The 17,266-nt window shown below is 39.6% G+C and overlaps 1 protein-coding gene across 1 annotated transcript in view; it reads right to left on the bottom strand.

Annotated features, from left to right (window-relative positions):
* Positions 1-16,440, bottom strand: part of LOC126282491 (tRNA-dihydrouridine(16/17) synthase [NAD(P)(+)]-like) — a 222,437-nt gene extending 205,997 nt beyond the window's left edge. The window contains exon 1 of the mRNA XM_049982151.1: positions 13,559-16,440. Within this exon, the coding sequence (XP_049838108.1) occupies positions 13,559-13,561 (3 nt within the window). The 5' untranslated portion in view covers positions 13,562-16,440. The remainder of the gene's footprint in view (positions 1-13,558) is intronic.
* Between the last annotated feature and the right edge of the window lie 826 nt (positions 16,441-17,266).

Raw genomic sequence — 17,266 nt, 5'->3', positions numbered from 1 at the left:
CACTCTGCAATGCACTAGAACTTCCACCCTAAAAGTTTAGGTCAGAGTCCAGACACATCACAAAACTTTAAAACCTTAGTCACACTCATCTCATCATGAGCTAAAATAGGGGGCAGATCCCCACCAATATTTGCTTCTGCCCTTGGATCACAGTATAAAATGCACTCTGTTAAAATATGGCAGATAGAAATGTGCACACCACAAGCATCACAAAATGGGGGATCCTCTTGCCACAGTAAAAAAGCTATGAGTGAGAGGGCAGTGTCCAATTCTAAGACGCATGAGTGTCACTTCATCCCACCTGAGCAATCTTGTCGTAGTGGCCCTATTGTAGCTATGACAATACAGAACCATATAAATCAAGTAGTTACAAAAAAGATGCACAACTGTGATTTACTATTTGATGACAAAGTGTACTGTAACTGCAGAGTATTGTTTCCGACGACTGTGGTACATGCGGACTAGCAGTGTTCATTATAAATCTGCAAGTGCTAGTATACTGTAAACAAGCCACTCTTACTACAGATGATGGTAACAATTTTCTTTGAAAAATACCATTACAATCAAGTAAATATTAAGCAAACAATATAAGATCATCTTCATGGTCGACTACCCAATCTGTTTCATTCAATTAGGAATTCCGAGATAATCCTTCCACCTCTTCCATGGTCATACACCATCCCTCTGCAGTTGATTTGAAGAGCAAAGCCTTTTTCACAGGCCTTAGTTTTTCTTTACTAAGTGACCCTTGAGCCAATAAAAAGTTGTTCCTTTTTATACACTGTTTTTTATGGTGTTCTGTTTGGTATAGTTGCTGTCAGTAAATATAAAAAATGGCAGAATCTACTGGTTCACAAAAGTAAAAATTATTTAATCTTTGCATACACACATTCATTTCTTAAGGTCTTACACATAAATGCTGCATAAATAACGCTCCCAAATAAATACGTGGAGAATTTCGTAATGATGTAATCACAACCCGTGCTAGAGCTAGTGCCAGTACATCACTATGCTGCAGCACAAAAACTTGTCATGATGCCGATAATGTTCGTTGAGCATAATCTGAGACAAATTAATACCTCAAAGTAGGTGACTAAATGACAAAAGTGGCAAAGATACTAAAATGCAATATGAATCTTTCTCTGAAGATATATAAAGTTGTAATATGAATCGTAGCATGGACTGGAAATCAGATTAACACATTGACATTAACAACATTTAAAGATGGAGCACTGAGTCAGTTGGGGAATACGAGTGGAAATAAGTGCTGGCCTTTTTCAGTCCTGAAAATCAGATAAAAAGGAAGGGACAGTTACTAGGACTTGAAGGAATTTTCTGGTACCATTTTTATACGAACTGTCTCAACATTCACTTTTACCAGTTTGGTGTACACGGTTTGGAAACCAAATACAAGTCTGTTGCCTTAATCAATGTATCATCCTGCTCAGTGGAATTCAGGTGTAGTGACTTAGAAGAAACTAAATCAGTATGACTAAATAGGGATTAGTGTCCATGATTAATACAAATCCAGTATCCTATAAGCTACCTCACATGGTGAAATGTATCTCAAAAGACCGGTGCAAAATTTAACAACTCCACAAAAAGTGATGTAACTACAGTAATAAATTAAATATGTTTTAAATGATATGTGGCGCACTACACAGAACACCGTGTGGCAAGACAGGGAAGGTGACAAAGCCAAAATTTTACAAAGTGATGGCTATCCCTTTAACAATACATTGAAGTGAGTCTTAGTCTCTAACTAAGAAAGACAAAAGGAAATAAAGTCGGCTGAAATGAAATTTTTAAGGAATGTTAAAAGATGTATCCTCAGCGATCAAATACAAAACAAGATTAAAAGAGAAGAACTTAACACATGTTCTGTAAATGAGGAAACAGATCAAGGATGGATAAAATGGAATCAACATATCAGTAGAATGGGGGAAGAAATTAGTAAACAAGTAATAAATTATAAACTGTCCACCGCTTGGTTGCATGGTCAACGCATCTGACTGCCATGCAGCAGGCTCGGATTCAATTCCTGGCCAGGTCAGAGATTTTCTCCACTCGAAGACTGGGCATTGTGTTGTCATCATGATAATTGACATGCAAGACACCCAATGTGGCATCAACTTAAAACACTTGCAATTTGGCAGCCGAACTTCCCCGGAAGGGGGTTGGGGGCACTCCCAGCCATATATACCATACAATCATTTCATTTCAGTTATAAACCAAAAGGAAAGAGTGATGCAGGAAGACTGAGAATGGCTTCAGTGAAGAAGAACAACATTTACTGAAAACAGTCTGAATTTGAAACTGACAGGAATTTCTGGTGACAAGTTGGTTTCAGTTTTTTTTCCCCAGCCAAAGGGGGAAGACTTATTATTTTAACAGTACACAGTTAGCATATCTCTCCAGTCATATTTCCTTATTCAGAATTTATTCATTTCCTGAAGTCCTGTTGGGGCAGGGTCCAAGTCGCTACATGTACCCAGAGTGAAATTTTCACTACGCTGCGGAGTGAAAAATTTCATTCTGGAAACATCTCCAGCCTGTGTCTGAGCCATTTCTCTGCAATATTCTTTCTCCCAAGGGAGCTAGTCTTGCAAGAGAGCTTATGTGAAGTCTGGAATGTAAGAGACAAGGTACTGGTGGAAGTATGGCCATGAGGATGGGTCATGGGTCATGAGTCATGCTTGGGTAGTTCAGATGGTAGAGCACTTGCCTGCGAAAGGCAGAAGCCCCAAGTTCGAATCTCGGCCCAGCACACACTTTTAATCTACCAGAAAGTGTCATTTTAATGATGATGTAAATAAAATAAAAAGAAACTTCCACATGGGAAAAATATATTAAAAACAAAGATTCCAAGACTTACCAAGCGGGAAAGCGCCGGCAGACAGGCACATGAACAAAACACACACACAGCATTACTAGCTTTCGCAACCGATGGTTGCTTCTTCAGGAAGGAGAGGGAAAGACGAAAGGATGTGGGTTTTAAGGGAGAGGGTAAGGAGTCATTCCAATCCCGGGAGTGGAAAGACTTCCCTCTCCTTCCTGAAGAAGCAACCATCGGTTGCGAAAGCTAGTAATTCTGTGTGTGTGTTTGTGTGTTTTGTTCATGTGCCTGTCTGCCGGCGCTTTCCCGCTTGGTAAGTCTTGGAATCTTTGTTTTTAATATAGAAAGTGTCATTTACTACATATATATTTCACACACTGCAGTAAAAGAAAAAGAGGCAGTATTCTCTGCAGCTCTAGACGAAAATTATCACATACCTACATAAGAAAGAAAGAAAGAAGGCATATAGGTCAATGGAATATATCTGAATCATATTTGCTGATGACATTGTTTTGCTCATAGTGCAGATACATCAACTACTAATGAGAGAAGTTAATCAAACACAGGAGTGAAAATATATTCAACTTAGTATGAACCCATTATAGCATGCACTACTAGTTCGCCTACATGGGCTACAATAAAAAGGGAAGAATGCATGAATCCAACAGATTTTTAAGAGGTATGGAAGGCAAGACAAGAAAGGATAAAATCAGAAATGAGGACACTAGAAAAAGGACAGACAGGTCAAGATTAAAGGACAAGACAGAAACAACAAAGCTGAAATGATATGAATGTATTGGAAGAATGGAAGAGGAGATAGTGACAGAAGCTTAACTAGTAAGAGACCATAAGGAAGACGTAGAAGGAGATGGCCAGATATTGCAAGAGTGCCCATAGAGAAGGCAAGAATACCAGGAGATGTTATTAAAGCAGAAGTGAGGTGGTGCAGAGACAGGCAATGATGGGAGTTCTTGATTAACAATACAATCCACAAATCTAACAACAACAAAGAATAGGAGGAGGAGGAGGAGGAAGAAGGCAATGTGCCTAAAAAGTGAGGGCCACCAGTTCTGACTTACAAGATTGAGATATGGACTTTCAATAAGAAAATAATCAAAAAATGAGGGGTTCCTCTGCAAGCTAAGGAGACATAAATGTTGGAAATTACTAGGAAACACAAATAAAAGGGTTAGAGAACATATGGGAATAGATGCTATAATTAAAACTGTATTAAAAATGAAATGGAGGTAGGCAGGAAATATACCTAGGTGAAAAGATGGTTAACAGACCAAAAAAATTACTTTGTCGGATTTAATGAGACAAGACATGCTGAGATGTCTCTATAGGCCCTCGGGCTCAGCAGCTGTTGTGGCTCAGCACCTGAAGAATAATTTGGAAAATATTTCGAGTAGATTTCCCCACCATGTTATAGTTCTGGGTGGAGATTTTAATTTGCCGGATATAGACTGGGAGACTCAAACGTTCATAACGGGTGGCAGGGACAAAGAATCCAGTGAAATATTTTTAAGTGCTTTATCTGAAAACTACCTTGAGCAGTTAAACAGAAAACCGACTCGTGGCGATAACATATTAGACCTTCTGGTGACAAATAGACCCGAACTATTTGAATCAGTTAATGCAGAACAGGGAATCAGCGATCATAAAGCGGTTACTGCATCGATGATTTCAGCCATAAATAGAAATATTAAAAAAGGTAGGAAGATTTTTCTGTTTAGCAAAAGTGACAAAAAGCAGATTACAGAGTACCTGACGGCTCAACACAAAAGTTTTGTCTCAAGTGCAGATAGTGTTGAGGATCAGTGGACAAAGTTCAAAACCACGGTACAATAAGCGTTAGATGAGTATGTGCCAAGCAAGATCGTAAGAGATGGGAAAGAGCCACCGTGGTACAACAACCGAGTTAGAAAACTGCTGCGGAAGCAAAGGGAACTTCACAGCAAACATAAACATAGCCAAAGCCTTGCAGACAAACAAAAATTACGCGAAGTGAAATGCAGTGTGAGGAGGGCTATGCGAGAGGCATTCAATGAATTCGAAAGTAAAGTTCTATGTACTGACTTGGCAGAAAATCCTAAGAAATTTTGGTCCTATGTCAAAGCGGTAGGTGGATCAAAACAAAATGTCCAGACACTCTGTGACCAAAATGGTACTGAAACAGAGGATGACAGACTAAAGGTCGAAATACTAAATGTCTTCTTCCAAAGCTGTTTCACAGAGGAAGACTGCACTGTGCTTCCTTCTCTAGATTGCCGCACAGTTGACAAAATGGTAGATATCGAAGTAGACGACAGAGGGATAGAGAAACAATTAAAATCGCTCAAAAGAGGAAAGGCCGCTGGTCCTGATGGGATACCAGTTCGATTTTACACAGAGTACGCGAAGGAACTTGCCCCCCTTCTTGCAGCGGTGTACCGTAGGTCTCTAGAAGAGCGAAGCGTTCCAAAGGATTGGAAAAGGGCACAGGTCATCCCCGTTTTCAAGAAGGGACGTCGAACAGATGTGCAGAACTATAGACCTATATCTCTAACGTCGATCAGTTGTAGAATTTTGGAACACGTATTATGTTCGAGTATAATGTCTTTTCTGGAGACTAGAAATCTACTCTGTAGGAATCAGCATGGGTTTCGAAAAAGACGGTCGTGTGAAACCCAGCTCGCGCTATTCGTCCACGAGACTCAGAGGGCCTTAGACACGGGTTCACAGGCAGATGCCGTGTTTCTTGACTTCCGCAAGGCGTTTGACACAGTTCCCCACAGTCGTTTAATGAACAAAGTAAGAGCATACGGACTATCAGATCAATTGTGTGATTGGATTGAGGAGTTCCTAGATAACAGAACGCAGCATGTCATTCTCAATGGAGAGAAGTCTTCCGAAGTAAGAGTGATTTCAGGTGTGCCGCAGGGGAGTGTCATAGGACCGTTGCTATTCACAATATACATAAATGACCTGGTGGATGCCATCGGAAGTTCACTGAGGCTTTTTGCGGATGATGCTGTGGTGTATCGAGAGGTTGCAACAATGGAAAATTGTACTGAAATGCAGGAGGATCTGCAGCGAATTGACGCATGGTGCACGGAATGGGAATTGAATCTCAATGTAGACAAGTGTAATGTGATGCGAATACATAGAAAGATAGGTCCCTTATCATTTAGCTACAAAATAGCAGGTCAGCAACTGGAAGCAGTTAATTCTATAAATTATCTGGGAGTACGGATTAGGAGTGATTTAAAATGGAATGATCATATAAAGTTGGTCGTCGGTAAAGCAGATGCCAGACTGAGATTCATTGGAAGAATCCTAAGGAAATGCAATCTGACAACAAAGGAAGTAGGTTACAGTATACTTGTTCGCCCAATGCTTGAATACTGCTCAGCAGTGTGGGATCCGCACCAGGTAGGGTTGATAGAAGAGATAGAGAAGATCCAACGGAGAGCAGCGCGCTTCGTTACAGGATCATTTAGTAATTGCGAAAGCGTTACGGAGATGATAGATAAACTCCAGTGGAAGACTCTTCAGGAGAGACGCTCAGTAGCTCGGTACAGGCTTTTGTTAAAGTTTCGAGAATATACCTTCACCGAAGAGTCAGGCAGTATATTGCTCCCTCCTACGTATATCTCGCGAAGAGACCATGAGGATAAAATCAGAGAGATTAGAGCCCACACAGAAGCATACCGACAATCCTTCTTTCCACGTACAATACGAGACTGGAATAGAAGGGAGAACCGATAGAGGTACTCAGGGTACCCTCCGCCACACACCGTCAGGTGGCTAGCAGAGTATGGATGTAAATGTAGAATAAAAGTGGGAGGGTATGTGGAAGAGGCCATAACCCAGCTGAGTCAGTCTAATTGCTAATGATGATTAATATTAGGGCACTGAGAATTGGTTTGGCACAGAGATGGCAGTGATGTCTTCTAATTTTTGTAGGTACATTCTATACAATTCCATAAGACAAAAGTTAACTCTATTTGCAGAAAACCTTTGTTCGTGCCACCTTTCACATATTGACTGCCACATGCATAGTGATGGATGTTTCACCACCAGGTCAGGCTGGGATACAGCGTCAGACATGAGGCTCTGCTGTAGCCACTGGCGGATACATGGCTTCAGGCATAAGCCTCTACTGTTGGCGGCTTTCTCTTCGCAAGGCAAGTTTATCAACTCACCTTCCATCAGGTATGTGAGTGCACTCAGCGACTGTGATACAACTTTCAAATGACAGAGCACAGCAATCAGTCATACTTTTCTTTCAAGTTTTATTAGGCAAATCTGGATTTCAGCTACTGCCTAGCCATTATCAATGCACTATTTCATGGTATCAACACATCTTAGTAGGTCAGTACCCTGTTGTTCCGGCTTCTGTCACAGTTCGTTCAAGACTACCCGAACAGCAAGTGGCTAACGCACTAAGATTTGCATTGATACCACGAAATAGTGCATTGATAATGGCTAGGCACTAGATGAAATCTAGACTTGTCTGATAAAATCTGAAAGAAAAAGATAACTGCTGCTGTGCTCTATTATTTGAGAGGCAAGTTTTTATCCATCAAACAAACTTATTAGCAAGTTGCTTCAGTTTTTTACAGTGTCTGTTCCATCTCAAAAGCTAAAAATTATTCAGCCGAGTTAAAACTACATTTTTTCTCAATGAGAATCTACACAAAAGACGTGCCTAAATGAAGCCACAGGCATTTCAGAAGAAAGATAATGGTACACCTCAAATTAGCAATTAACTATGTAAAAGTTACGAGCAGGATAGATATAATATTTTTTGAAGATCAAAAGGGAGTAAGGATACAAATTTCTCAGCAGCATTCAGACTCTCTTAAAATTAACGAAAACTGATCTTGTGCACCTATTTGTTTTTGTTACACCACCTCAAGCCATAAACAAAACAGCAGGTTAAGCGATGAGTGAAAACTGGAGGCAATGTGATCAAGAAGTCACCTCTTAAGATTTGACACAGCAACACACACAAAAACCTGAGCACTGTGGGATGATCGATCAGAACAACGCAAATACTTTATAATACATGTGCATGTCATTGATACAGAGAGAGACTGCTTTGAACAGTAGTGCTGCTGACAAGATCTCTTGTGTATACTATTACTTATATATATGTGACAATGCTGGCGGTGATTTTGTGTTTAGCTTTTGACAATGCCACTAAGGTTCCAGTACATCAGGACACGTCTTTATAAAACAGGTATGCCTCATCGTATTTAAAGCACAAAATTTTCATATGTATGGCAGTAATATTATTCATCATGGTCTAGTTTATTGTTTTGAGCTGTAGACAATTTGCTAGTTGCACACATATAAAAAGAAGTTTTGCATCACCTCTGTTCTGAGAGTTCCAGAACCTGCACAGAACATTGGAAGAGAGATCAACATAAACATCATTTCCATCCTTTTTATTGCTCATGAAAACCACACATTGTAGTGTGACCTTCAGAGGTGGTGGTCCAGATTGCTGAACACACCAGTACCTCTAATACCCAGTAGCACATTCTCTTGCATTGATGCACGACTGAATTCGTTGTGGAATACTATCCATAAGTTCATCAAGGCGCTGTTGGTCCAGAGTGTCCCACTCCTCAAGGGCAATTCGGAAAAGATCCCTCAGAGTGGTTGGTGGGTCACATCGTCCATAAACAGCCCTTTTCAATCTACCCCAGGCATGTTCGATAGGGTTCATATCTGGAGAACATGCTGGCCACTCTAGTCAAGCAATTTCGTAATCCTGAAGGGAGTCATTCACAAGATGTGGATGATGGAAACATGAATTGTTGTCCATGAAGAAGAATGCCTCACCAATATGCTGCTGATTTGGTTGCCCTATCAGCCGGCGGATGGCATTCATGTATCGTACAGCCATTACAGCGCCTTCCATGACCACCAATGGCAAATGTCAGCCCCACATAATGCCACCCCAAAACAGCAAGGAACCTGCACCTTGCTGCACTCGCTGGACAGTGTGCCTAAGGCGTTCAGCCTGACTAGGTTGCCTCCAAACATGTCTCCGACGATTGTCTGGCTGAAGACATATGCGATGCTCATTGGTGAAAAGAACATGATGCCAATTCTGAGCGGTCCATTCGGCATGTTGTTGGGCCCATCTGCACTGCACTGCATGGTGTCATGGTTGCTAATATGGATCTCGCCATGGACATTGGGACTGAAGTTGCACACCATGCAGCCTGTTGCGCGCAAGTTGAGTTGTAACACAATGTCCTGTGGCTGCACAAAAAGCATTATTCAACATGACGGCATTGCTGTCAGGGTTCCTCCGAGCCATAATCTGTAGGTAGTGGTCATCCACTGCAGTAGTAGCCCTTGGGCGGTCTGAGCAAGGCGTGTCATCGACAGTTTCTGTCCCTCTGTCTCCCCTCCATGTCCAAACAACATCGCTTTCGTTCACTCCGAGATGACTGGACACTTTCCTTGTTGAGAGGCCTTCCTGGCACAAAGTAACAATGTGGTCGCAATCGAAACGCAGTATTGAACGTCTAGGCAGTTGAACTATAGACAACACAAGCTGTGTACCTCCTTCCTGGTGAAATGACAAACTGATTGGCTGTCAGACCCCCTCCGTCTAACAGGTGCTGCTCATGCATGGTTGTTTACATCTTTGGGCAGGTTTAACAGTCAAAGGGAGTGTGTCAGTGATATTTTGCTGCAGTTCTGAAGATGTTCATTGCTGACTGAAACCAATAATCTGAGGATCAACAAGTTTGTGACCATACACATAAAATAAAAGAAATTTATTCTAGAGATTAAAATCTACTCACCAAGTGGTGGCAGGAGCAAACACAAGCAAAAGTTAAGGCGAATGTGCAAGTGTTTGGAGCTTCTGGCAGAAATGTTGAAGGGGAAGAAAGAGGGATGAAGAAAAAAGATTGGTTAGTTTTAGGAAATGGGGAGGGTTACAGAGAAGTCAACCAAAACCTCAGATCAGGGGTTAAGCTCTTAGCTTCTCGAAATCTCATCCAGTGTAGTCCCTGACAACCAGTATTTCCCTGTCATCCCTTCCAGGGAGTCTCCTCTGACTGGAGTTCTGGGTGACTTTTCCATGCTTCTCAACATCTCCTAAACCTCACCAGTCCTTTTTTTCATCCCTCTTCCTTAACCTTACACAAATCTGCCACAAGAAGGAGCCACTGGCTCCTAAAGCTTGCATATTTCATTAACTTTTGTATGTGATTGCTCCTGCCACCACTTGGTGAGTAGATTTTTTTTCTCTATCAAACTTATTATGTTCTCAAAAATTTATTATTTTTGTCGGCATATTAGCTCTACAGTTTTTTTTGTTGTTTTACTGTTAGATGTGTGATGTGGGTTTATGTGTAATTTTCTTTAAAGATGTGGAGATCAGAACTGATGTTGAAGTAGTTTCTTATGAGAATGTGGATTGGGTTGTTAGTTGAAGTTCAGAATTACTACTTGTTACTGGTGGGTGTCGTGGAGTGTGTTGTTATTTTGGTTAAGTCAAGCTTTTGATAATAGTTACATCTATGAGTTGTGGTTTGTTGATATCGTGGACTTCATGTTGTATGGGTCAAGTGAAATTTCTAGTACCAGTTTCTAGATTAGGTGTGGGTTTGTGGTATTGTGAAATCGTTTGAGCTATATGGGTCAACTGAAATTTCTGGAATTTTTTAAAATTTTTGTTGAGGATTTTGTTTGTTTGATTTTTGCATTAGTATTTGTTTTGGTATATCTTCATTATTTGAATTGCCATGTATTTAGTTTGTCCCTGTACAAAACCCCATCATTATCATAACCGTCCCACGGATTTCAAGTTATTTCTGCAATTAAATATTATTGCATTATTTGTGTCTGTCTGTACTTGTAATGAGTGACACCACAGTTATCATATTGTGTCATTTCAAAATAGGAATATCCCCCCCCCCCACCTCCATCTTGATGGAGTACTGGGTCAAAGTTGACAGGTGGCACCGCTATTTTTGGTTATCCTGATCAAGTACTGTGTTGCTTATTTTATGGTACGAGACGTCTTAAACCTAAGAGTATACGATATTTACTTACATTTGCCCATTCTGTTTCATGACCATGCAAACAATTTTATAGCACAATTGAGTTTTGTGTTTGATTTACAAATAGTGAAAAATGAAACTTATTTTACTATTACATGTAATCAGAATATTCTCTTACTGAAATAAGAAAGAGTGGTAATGTAGACATGTTCTTAGTTGTATCTCACTTTTTCACATCTGTGATACATTTTATGGTGTTGGGAAGCCGCTTGTATAGTTTTTTATCCATATGTTAGGCTCCTTTTTATATCCATTTGTTAATTGTAAAATGAATATTATCTGGCTGTCTTGTACAATGATAGCGAAAATCTGAATTTTGGGATACCACACGACAAAAATGGAATGTAATAATAATGGCTCAAAGGAGGAGTAATTTATGTAGCTTACCACCTTCTTTACATATAACTAAGCCTGTAAGAGCATTGCTTAGCATAACCTCACAAATTGTTGCACTCAAGTATTTGTACATAAATGTGTACATATTAACAAACTAGGTATTGCAGCTCGCATCCCAGGGAAACAAGTAACTGAGTTTTGTTCCTGTTACGGTCATTATCATTACTGTTTGAACATTAATTTAAGCCACAAACGAATTATAACCTAGCTATAACCAAATTATAAGCTAGCCTCGATATGTAGAACAACACGATATCTGTTTGCCACCACACCCACGACTTCAGGAGGGCAGGGGAGGGGTGGGGGGGAGGCAGAGGCAACATCACACTCTCCCTGTAGGATGTAAGATGGCTATAATCCTACCATCCTGCAGCCCAGAACAGCAGCCCTACAATTAGCATTAATTTTATCTATCTTAACTATGGGTTGTGGCAGATGACATACTTATTACTCAAGAACGAAAACACTTTCAAGCTTTATTTCTGTTGGGCTGTGTTCTATTATGTTTCTGATCAGAACGTTAAAAACTTGATTTCTTGTGTAAACTAAGAAGTTGTGAAACACTGGCAAAATAGTGTGCTTTGTTGTGCAGTTGATACTAGGCCTATGTTTCTTTACTACACAATAAGTCACATACGACTCTTCTAAATACTGTTGCTCAGGTGAGACACTATTCTAGAATACATCATCCTCTCAAAAATTTTGGAAAATGTCGGTAGGGAAACAGGATGGCAGCCTCTTCTGTGAAACAGGTCAACAGTTATTGACATCCTAATATGAAAGAGGTCAGCAGTTACTGACACCTCTTCCGTCGCCTTTCTTATATAGGAGTTTAACAATGGAATATTTCAATCTCTTTGGAAAAATGCCTTGACTCGGTGATGCATTACATGTTTCACAAAAGGCAGAGCTTACTATATGGGAACAAAAATGCCATACTCTGTTGCAAACACCATCAAATTCAGATGATTTTTGATAAAGAATTGATTGGGCTTTTTGACTACCAGTACTGCTTCACAGTTATTCCCTCATGAAGACTGTTGTAAATAATCCACTGCATTTTAAAAGGGACTTAATTACAATACCAGAAGAAGAAAAAAAGGTGATCATTACTCCACATTAATGCTGTCTTCATCATAACATTGGGTGCACATTGCTTTAACTAAAATTTTTGATCATTTGCAGTGAATAACATGTCTGATGTACGGCCAAGTAGTACTTGAAAACAAACTAAGTTTTTCTTGAAAACTACTCCTATTCTGGCAGAAGAATGTCTATTATTCTAATGTGTAAAAGATGGTGGATAACGTTACTAACTCACATCTGTATGGTTTTAAAACAAGCAACCAAACTTAAAAATGTTCTGCTTTACAAACTGATTTTTAATGTGAATGTAAAATGACTCGTTCCACAACATTAAGATTTATAGCACAAATAATCCAGGGAACATGAAACTAACATATGATAGAGCAGCTTATAAAGCAATTACCATTCTTAGAAGGCTCATAATACTGTTTCCAAGGCCATCAGAATGACGGTGTAGGATATGCTTACAGGGCAGAAACACTTAGAACACTGATTACATCAACACTCTGTCAAAACGCAATTAACGAGGGTTCAATGGTGGAATTTGGTGTGTACGTGTAAGGAGTGATTCTCGCATGCCTGATCACTTAACTCATATTCGACGTTAAAAATGTGTGATATGCTGCTAGTCGGATTGTGTCAGTCGTTAACGCAATGCAAACTGTTGCAAAGTTCTACCTATTGCTGTTCATGATTTACAACATATGTCGTGCTTTCTTTTAGACATTCATCACACAATCTACGTACACAAACTTCCTGACAGCACGTGGTTACAAAAAGAAGAGTCATTGAGAAAAATCATTACGACTGATTCGCACTTTCTTTTTAATCAACACGCGCGCACAGCAGGATGATGCTGCAGTGACAATTCACGGAAGCAAACGAGCGTGTACAGCACGAATGCTTATATTTTTTACTACGTTATAATGCACACTATGAATTATTGGTACTACAAGACAATCACTGCAACGACGTTACGTTGGTACCCACGTATCAAACAATTCTTTAATTTCCATTACATATGTTGGCAGCTCGTCAGCATGGTTTCACTTTCGCGTAAGGAAATTACTCTTTTTCGTTGTCTACAATGAAGAAATAATGACACCAAATGGAATGCCTCAAAATTCGTAATCTTAGGAAGAGGAATTGCATCGACGCTTACCATTTTCTCACTGAAGTCGTGTTGTTGGCACAGTGTTTTTCACCACAGCTGATCCATCCACGCACATCAACGTCAGAGATATTCTAAACTGATGCTACAGCGACCAACACGTGCAAGCGATACTTTGGAATTTTGGATTAATACAGCCGTCAAAGCACATGCGCCACGAGTTCTGAATGGACATCTGAGCAGCACTGATGGCAGCTTGTTAATGAGTCTGTGCATTGCATCGTTGTTGTTTCGCCGAAGTATGCCGCCACTTCAAGTAGTTGTTGTTGCCATAGTTGTTGACAATCCATCTGTTTGGTTTTGGTTTTTATATGGCCCCATTTAATGTTATGTACGTAGTGTTTACTGTAATACGGAGCAGCAGGTCTTCATATAAAGTCTCAAAATTTTTAATCGTCTTAAAATGAATTTTTGACTGATTTATGGTAATTCTGTATGGTAAAGTTGAGTACATTAGGCCAGTTTTAAATTTTTCTTTTTGTGCTTATAGTTTTCATAATAAGTAACTGTTGAGCACATCACTGTTGTGTAATCAATGCTTTGAAAAAATATTAAGGGCCTAATTCACATATTAACAAAAGAAGACACCCAAGTGTAACACAGTTGCAAGTAGTCTGCTCAACCCCCTTGCAGGTGATCATCTGAACCATTGCCAGTAACAGGCATACATAATACTTATCAACGTAGTTAATGACTGCCCAGTGTAATACAATATGACATACAAACTGCAGTGAAGGCTTTCGTAGCCATTTATTGACAGGTTGCTTGTTGGCTTCTGCCTCTGTTCTTTGGCCAACATTTGATTTTTCTGAAGTTTTGTCAGCCACTAAAGTCAGAAAAATCGTCAAATAAACATCATCTGAAGAACCAGAGGCAGAAGCCAACAGGCAACTTGTAAATAAATTGTAGCATTACAACAACCTACAAATGACTAATACAAGTTGGAAGTCATTCAACTACAATTAAGGATCCTGTCCATCATATCATTTATACGGATAGAACACAAGACCAGTCGTATCACTCTTCCTGGAGTACCGGTAGTCCTGATAATGCTATTGTATTTGTGATTGATGCCAACGTACTGGTTTCTATTACTTAAGAAGTATTCAAACCATTCACATATCAGGGAACCTATTCTGTACACTTGGATTTTTATTTGCAGTGTGCTGTGGGTTTATCATGTTGAATGCTATCTAGGAATATGGAATATACCTGTTGTCTTACATCCATTGTTTGCAGGATATATTGCTAGAAAAGGGGAAGCTGAGTATTGCCTCAGTGATGCTTTCTAAATCCATGCTGATTTGTGGACAGCAGCTTTTCTGCCTCAAAGAAACATATTATGTTTGAACTTAGAATACATTAAAGAATTCTGCAGCTGACTAGTATTGAGGATACAGGCGTGTAATTTTGCAAGTCTGTTCTTTTTCTCTTCTTATGTACAGGAGTCACCTGCACTTTTTTTCCAATCATATGGAATTTTATGCTGGGTGAGAAATTCATGATAAACACAAGCTAAGAGGCCAATGCTGTAGAGTATTCTCTGTAAAACTGAAAGGGTATTCCATCAATATGTGACAACCTACTTGTTTTCCGCTGTTTCAGTCCTTTCTCAGTGCCAGAGATGCCCGTTTCTATACGTCATCTTTGTCAAATGAATGCATGTCTGTGTGATTTCTCCCGCATGAATGATTTTTCAAATTAAAAACTTCCGCTATCTCACCAGATTGGTCAGTGAGTGACTGGGCACAAGCTTTTAACCTGCTTGTCTCCTCACATCTTCACAACAGATGTACCTCTCATACTGGGGTCTGAGTGACGTATTGCTCCTTTATAAGGTATTTCTTGGCAATTAAATGTTGCTGATTTACATACAATTGTTGTGTGGTGTTACTTGGTGTTGTTGTAGTACTAGTTGTGGTCTTCAGTCCAGACTGGTTTGATGCAGCTCTCCATGCTGCTCTATCCTGTGCGAGATTCTTCGGCTCCCAGTACCTACTGCAACCTACATTCTTCTGAATCTGTTAAGTGTAGGCCTTTTCATCTCTTGGTCTCTCTCTACGATTTTTACCCTCCACACTGCCTCCAATGCTAAATTGGTGGTCCCTTAATGCCTCAGAACATGTCCTACCAACCAATCCCTTCTTCTAGTCAAGTTGTGCCACAAATTTCTCTTCTCACCAATTCTATTCAGTGTCTTCCTATTAGTTATGTGATCTACCCAACAAATTTCTCTTCTTCTGAAACACTTTCCTTGCCATTGCCAGTCTCCATTTTACATCCTCTCTACTTCGACCATCGTCAGTTATTTTGCTCCCCAAATAGCAAAATTTATATACTAATCATTTCCATATCTAATTCCCTCAGCTTCACCTGATTTAATTTGACTGCATTCCATTACCCTTGTTTTGCTTTTGTTGATGTTCAAGTTATATCCTCCTTTCAAGACACTGCCCATTCAGTTCATTTGCTTGTCCAGGTCCTTTGCTGTCTCTGACAGAATTACAGTGCGTCGGCAAACCCCAAAGTTTTTATTTCTTCTCCATAGATTGTAATTCTAACTTCAGACTCACAAAGCAGCCACAGTGGAACTTAAGTGTCAGCCAGATTACAAAATACCTTTCAAAACAAGTTTACAGAATTTCACTGTGATAGACTATCTTGGGTAAGGAAAATGCTACATTATTATGTCACAAAACATATAGATGTCCATGTTTGGTGTAATTATCTGAAAACAGCTAGCATGAAGTATTTTATTAATCTCAGTCTCACAAGTAACTGCTCAAAATCTGATGTATTCTACATCATTTGAACCTGCTGTGTATATTTTGCATATAACACGAGCTGGCTGATTTATTTTGAACCATAAATATATCATATAAAAAAGCCTGTTTAGCTATTACAACATTGTTAACAAAAGCAAATTATACTGTTTTTTTAAAAAATGAAAAGCATTACAATAAATGCAACAAAAATCAAAATAAATATATTGTAAAACATATAACTTTGTGATTTTTACCACTGCTTACCGAATAACAAGGGCGATGTACGTAAGGGCAATATTATGGAAATGGAAGAGGGCATAGGTGAAGATGAAATGGGAGATGTGATACTGCGTGAAGAGTTTGACAGAGCACTGAAAGTCTTAAGTCGAAACAAGTCCCCGAGAATAGACAAAATTCCATTAGAACTACTGATGGCCTTGGGAGAGCCAGCCCTCACAAAACTCTATCGTCTGGGAGTAAGATGTTTGAGACCGGCAAAATACTCTGACTTCAAGACCATAATAATTCCAATCCCAAATAAAGCAAGTGTTGACAGATGAGAAAATTACTGAACTATCAGTTTAATAAGTCACAGCTGCAAAATACTAACATGAATTCTTTACAGATAAATGGAAAAACTGGTAGACGCTGAACTCTGAGAAGATCAGTTTGGATCCCGTAGAAATGCTGGAACGTGAGGCAATACTGACCCTATGACTTACCTTAGAAGTTAGATTAAGGAAAGGCAAACATACATTTCTAGCTTTTGTAGACTTAGAGAAAGCTTTTGACAATGTTGACCGGAATACTCTTCTTCCAATTCTGAAGGTGGTAGGTGTCAAATACGGGGAGCGAAAGGCTATTTACATTTTATACAGAAACAAGGAGTGAGACAGGGTTGTAGCCTATCCCCGATGTTATTCAATCGGTCTAC

Source organism: Schistocerca gregaria, chromosome 1 (genome assembly GCF_023897955.1).
Source record: "Schistocerca gregaria isolate iqSchGreg1 chromosome 1, iqSchGreg1.2, whole genome shotgun sequence".
Taxonomy (NCBI): domain Eukaryota; kingdom Metazoa; phylum Arthropoda; class Insecta; order Orthoptera; family Acrididae; genus Schistocerca; species Schistocerca gregaria.
The sequence above is the reverse complement of the archived record's forward strand: the minus strand, read 5'-3'. Positions and strand labels throughout refer to the sequence as shown.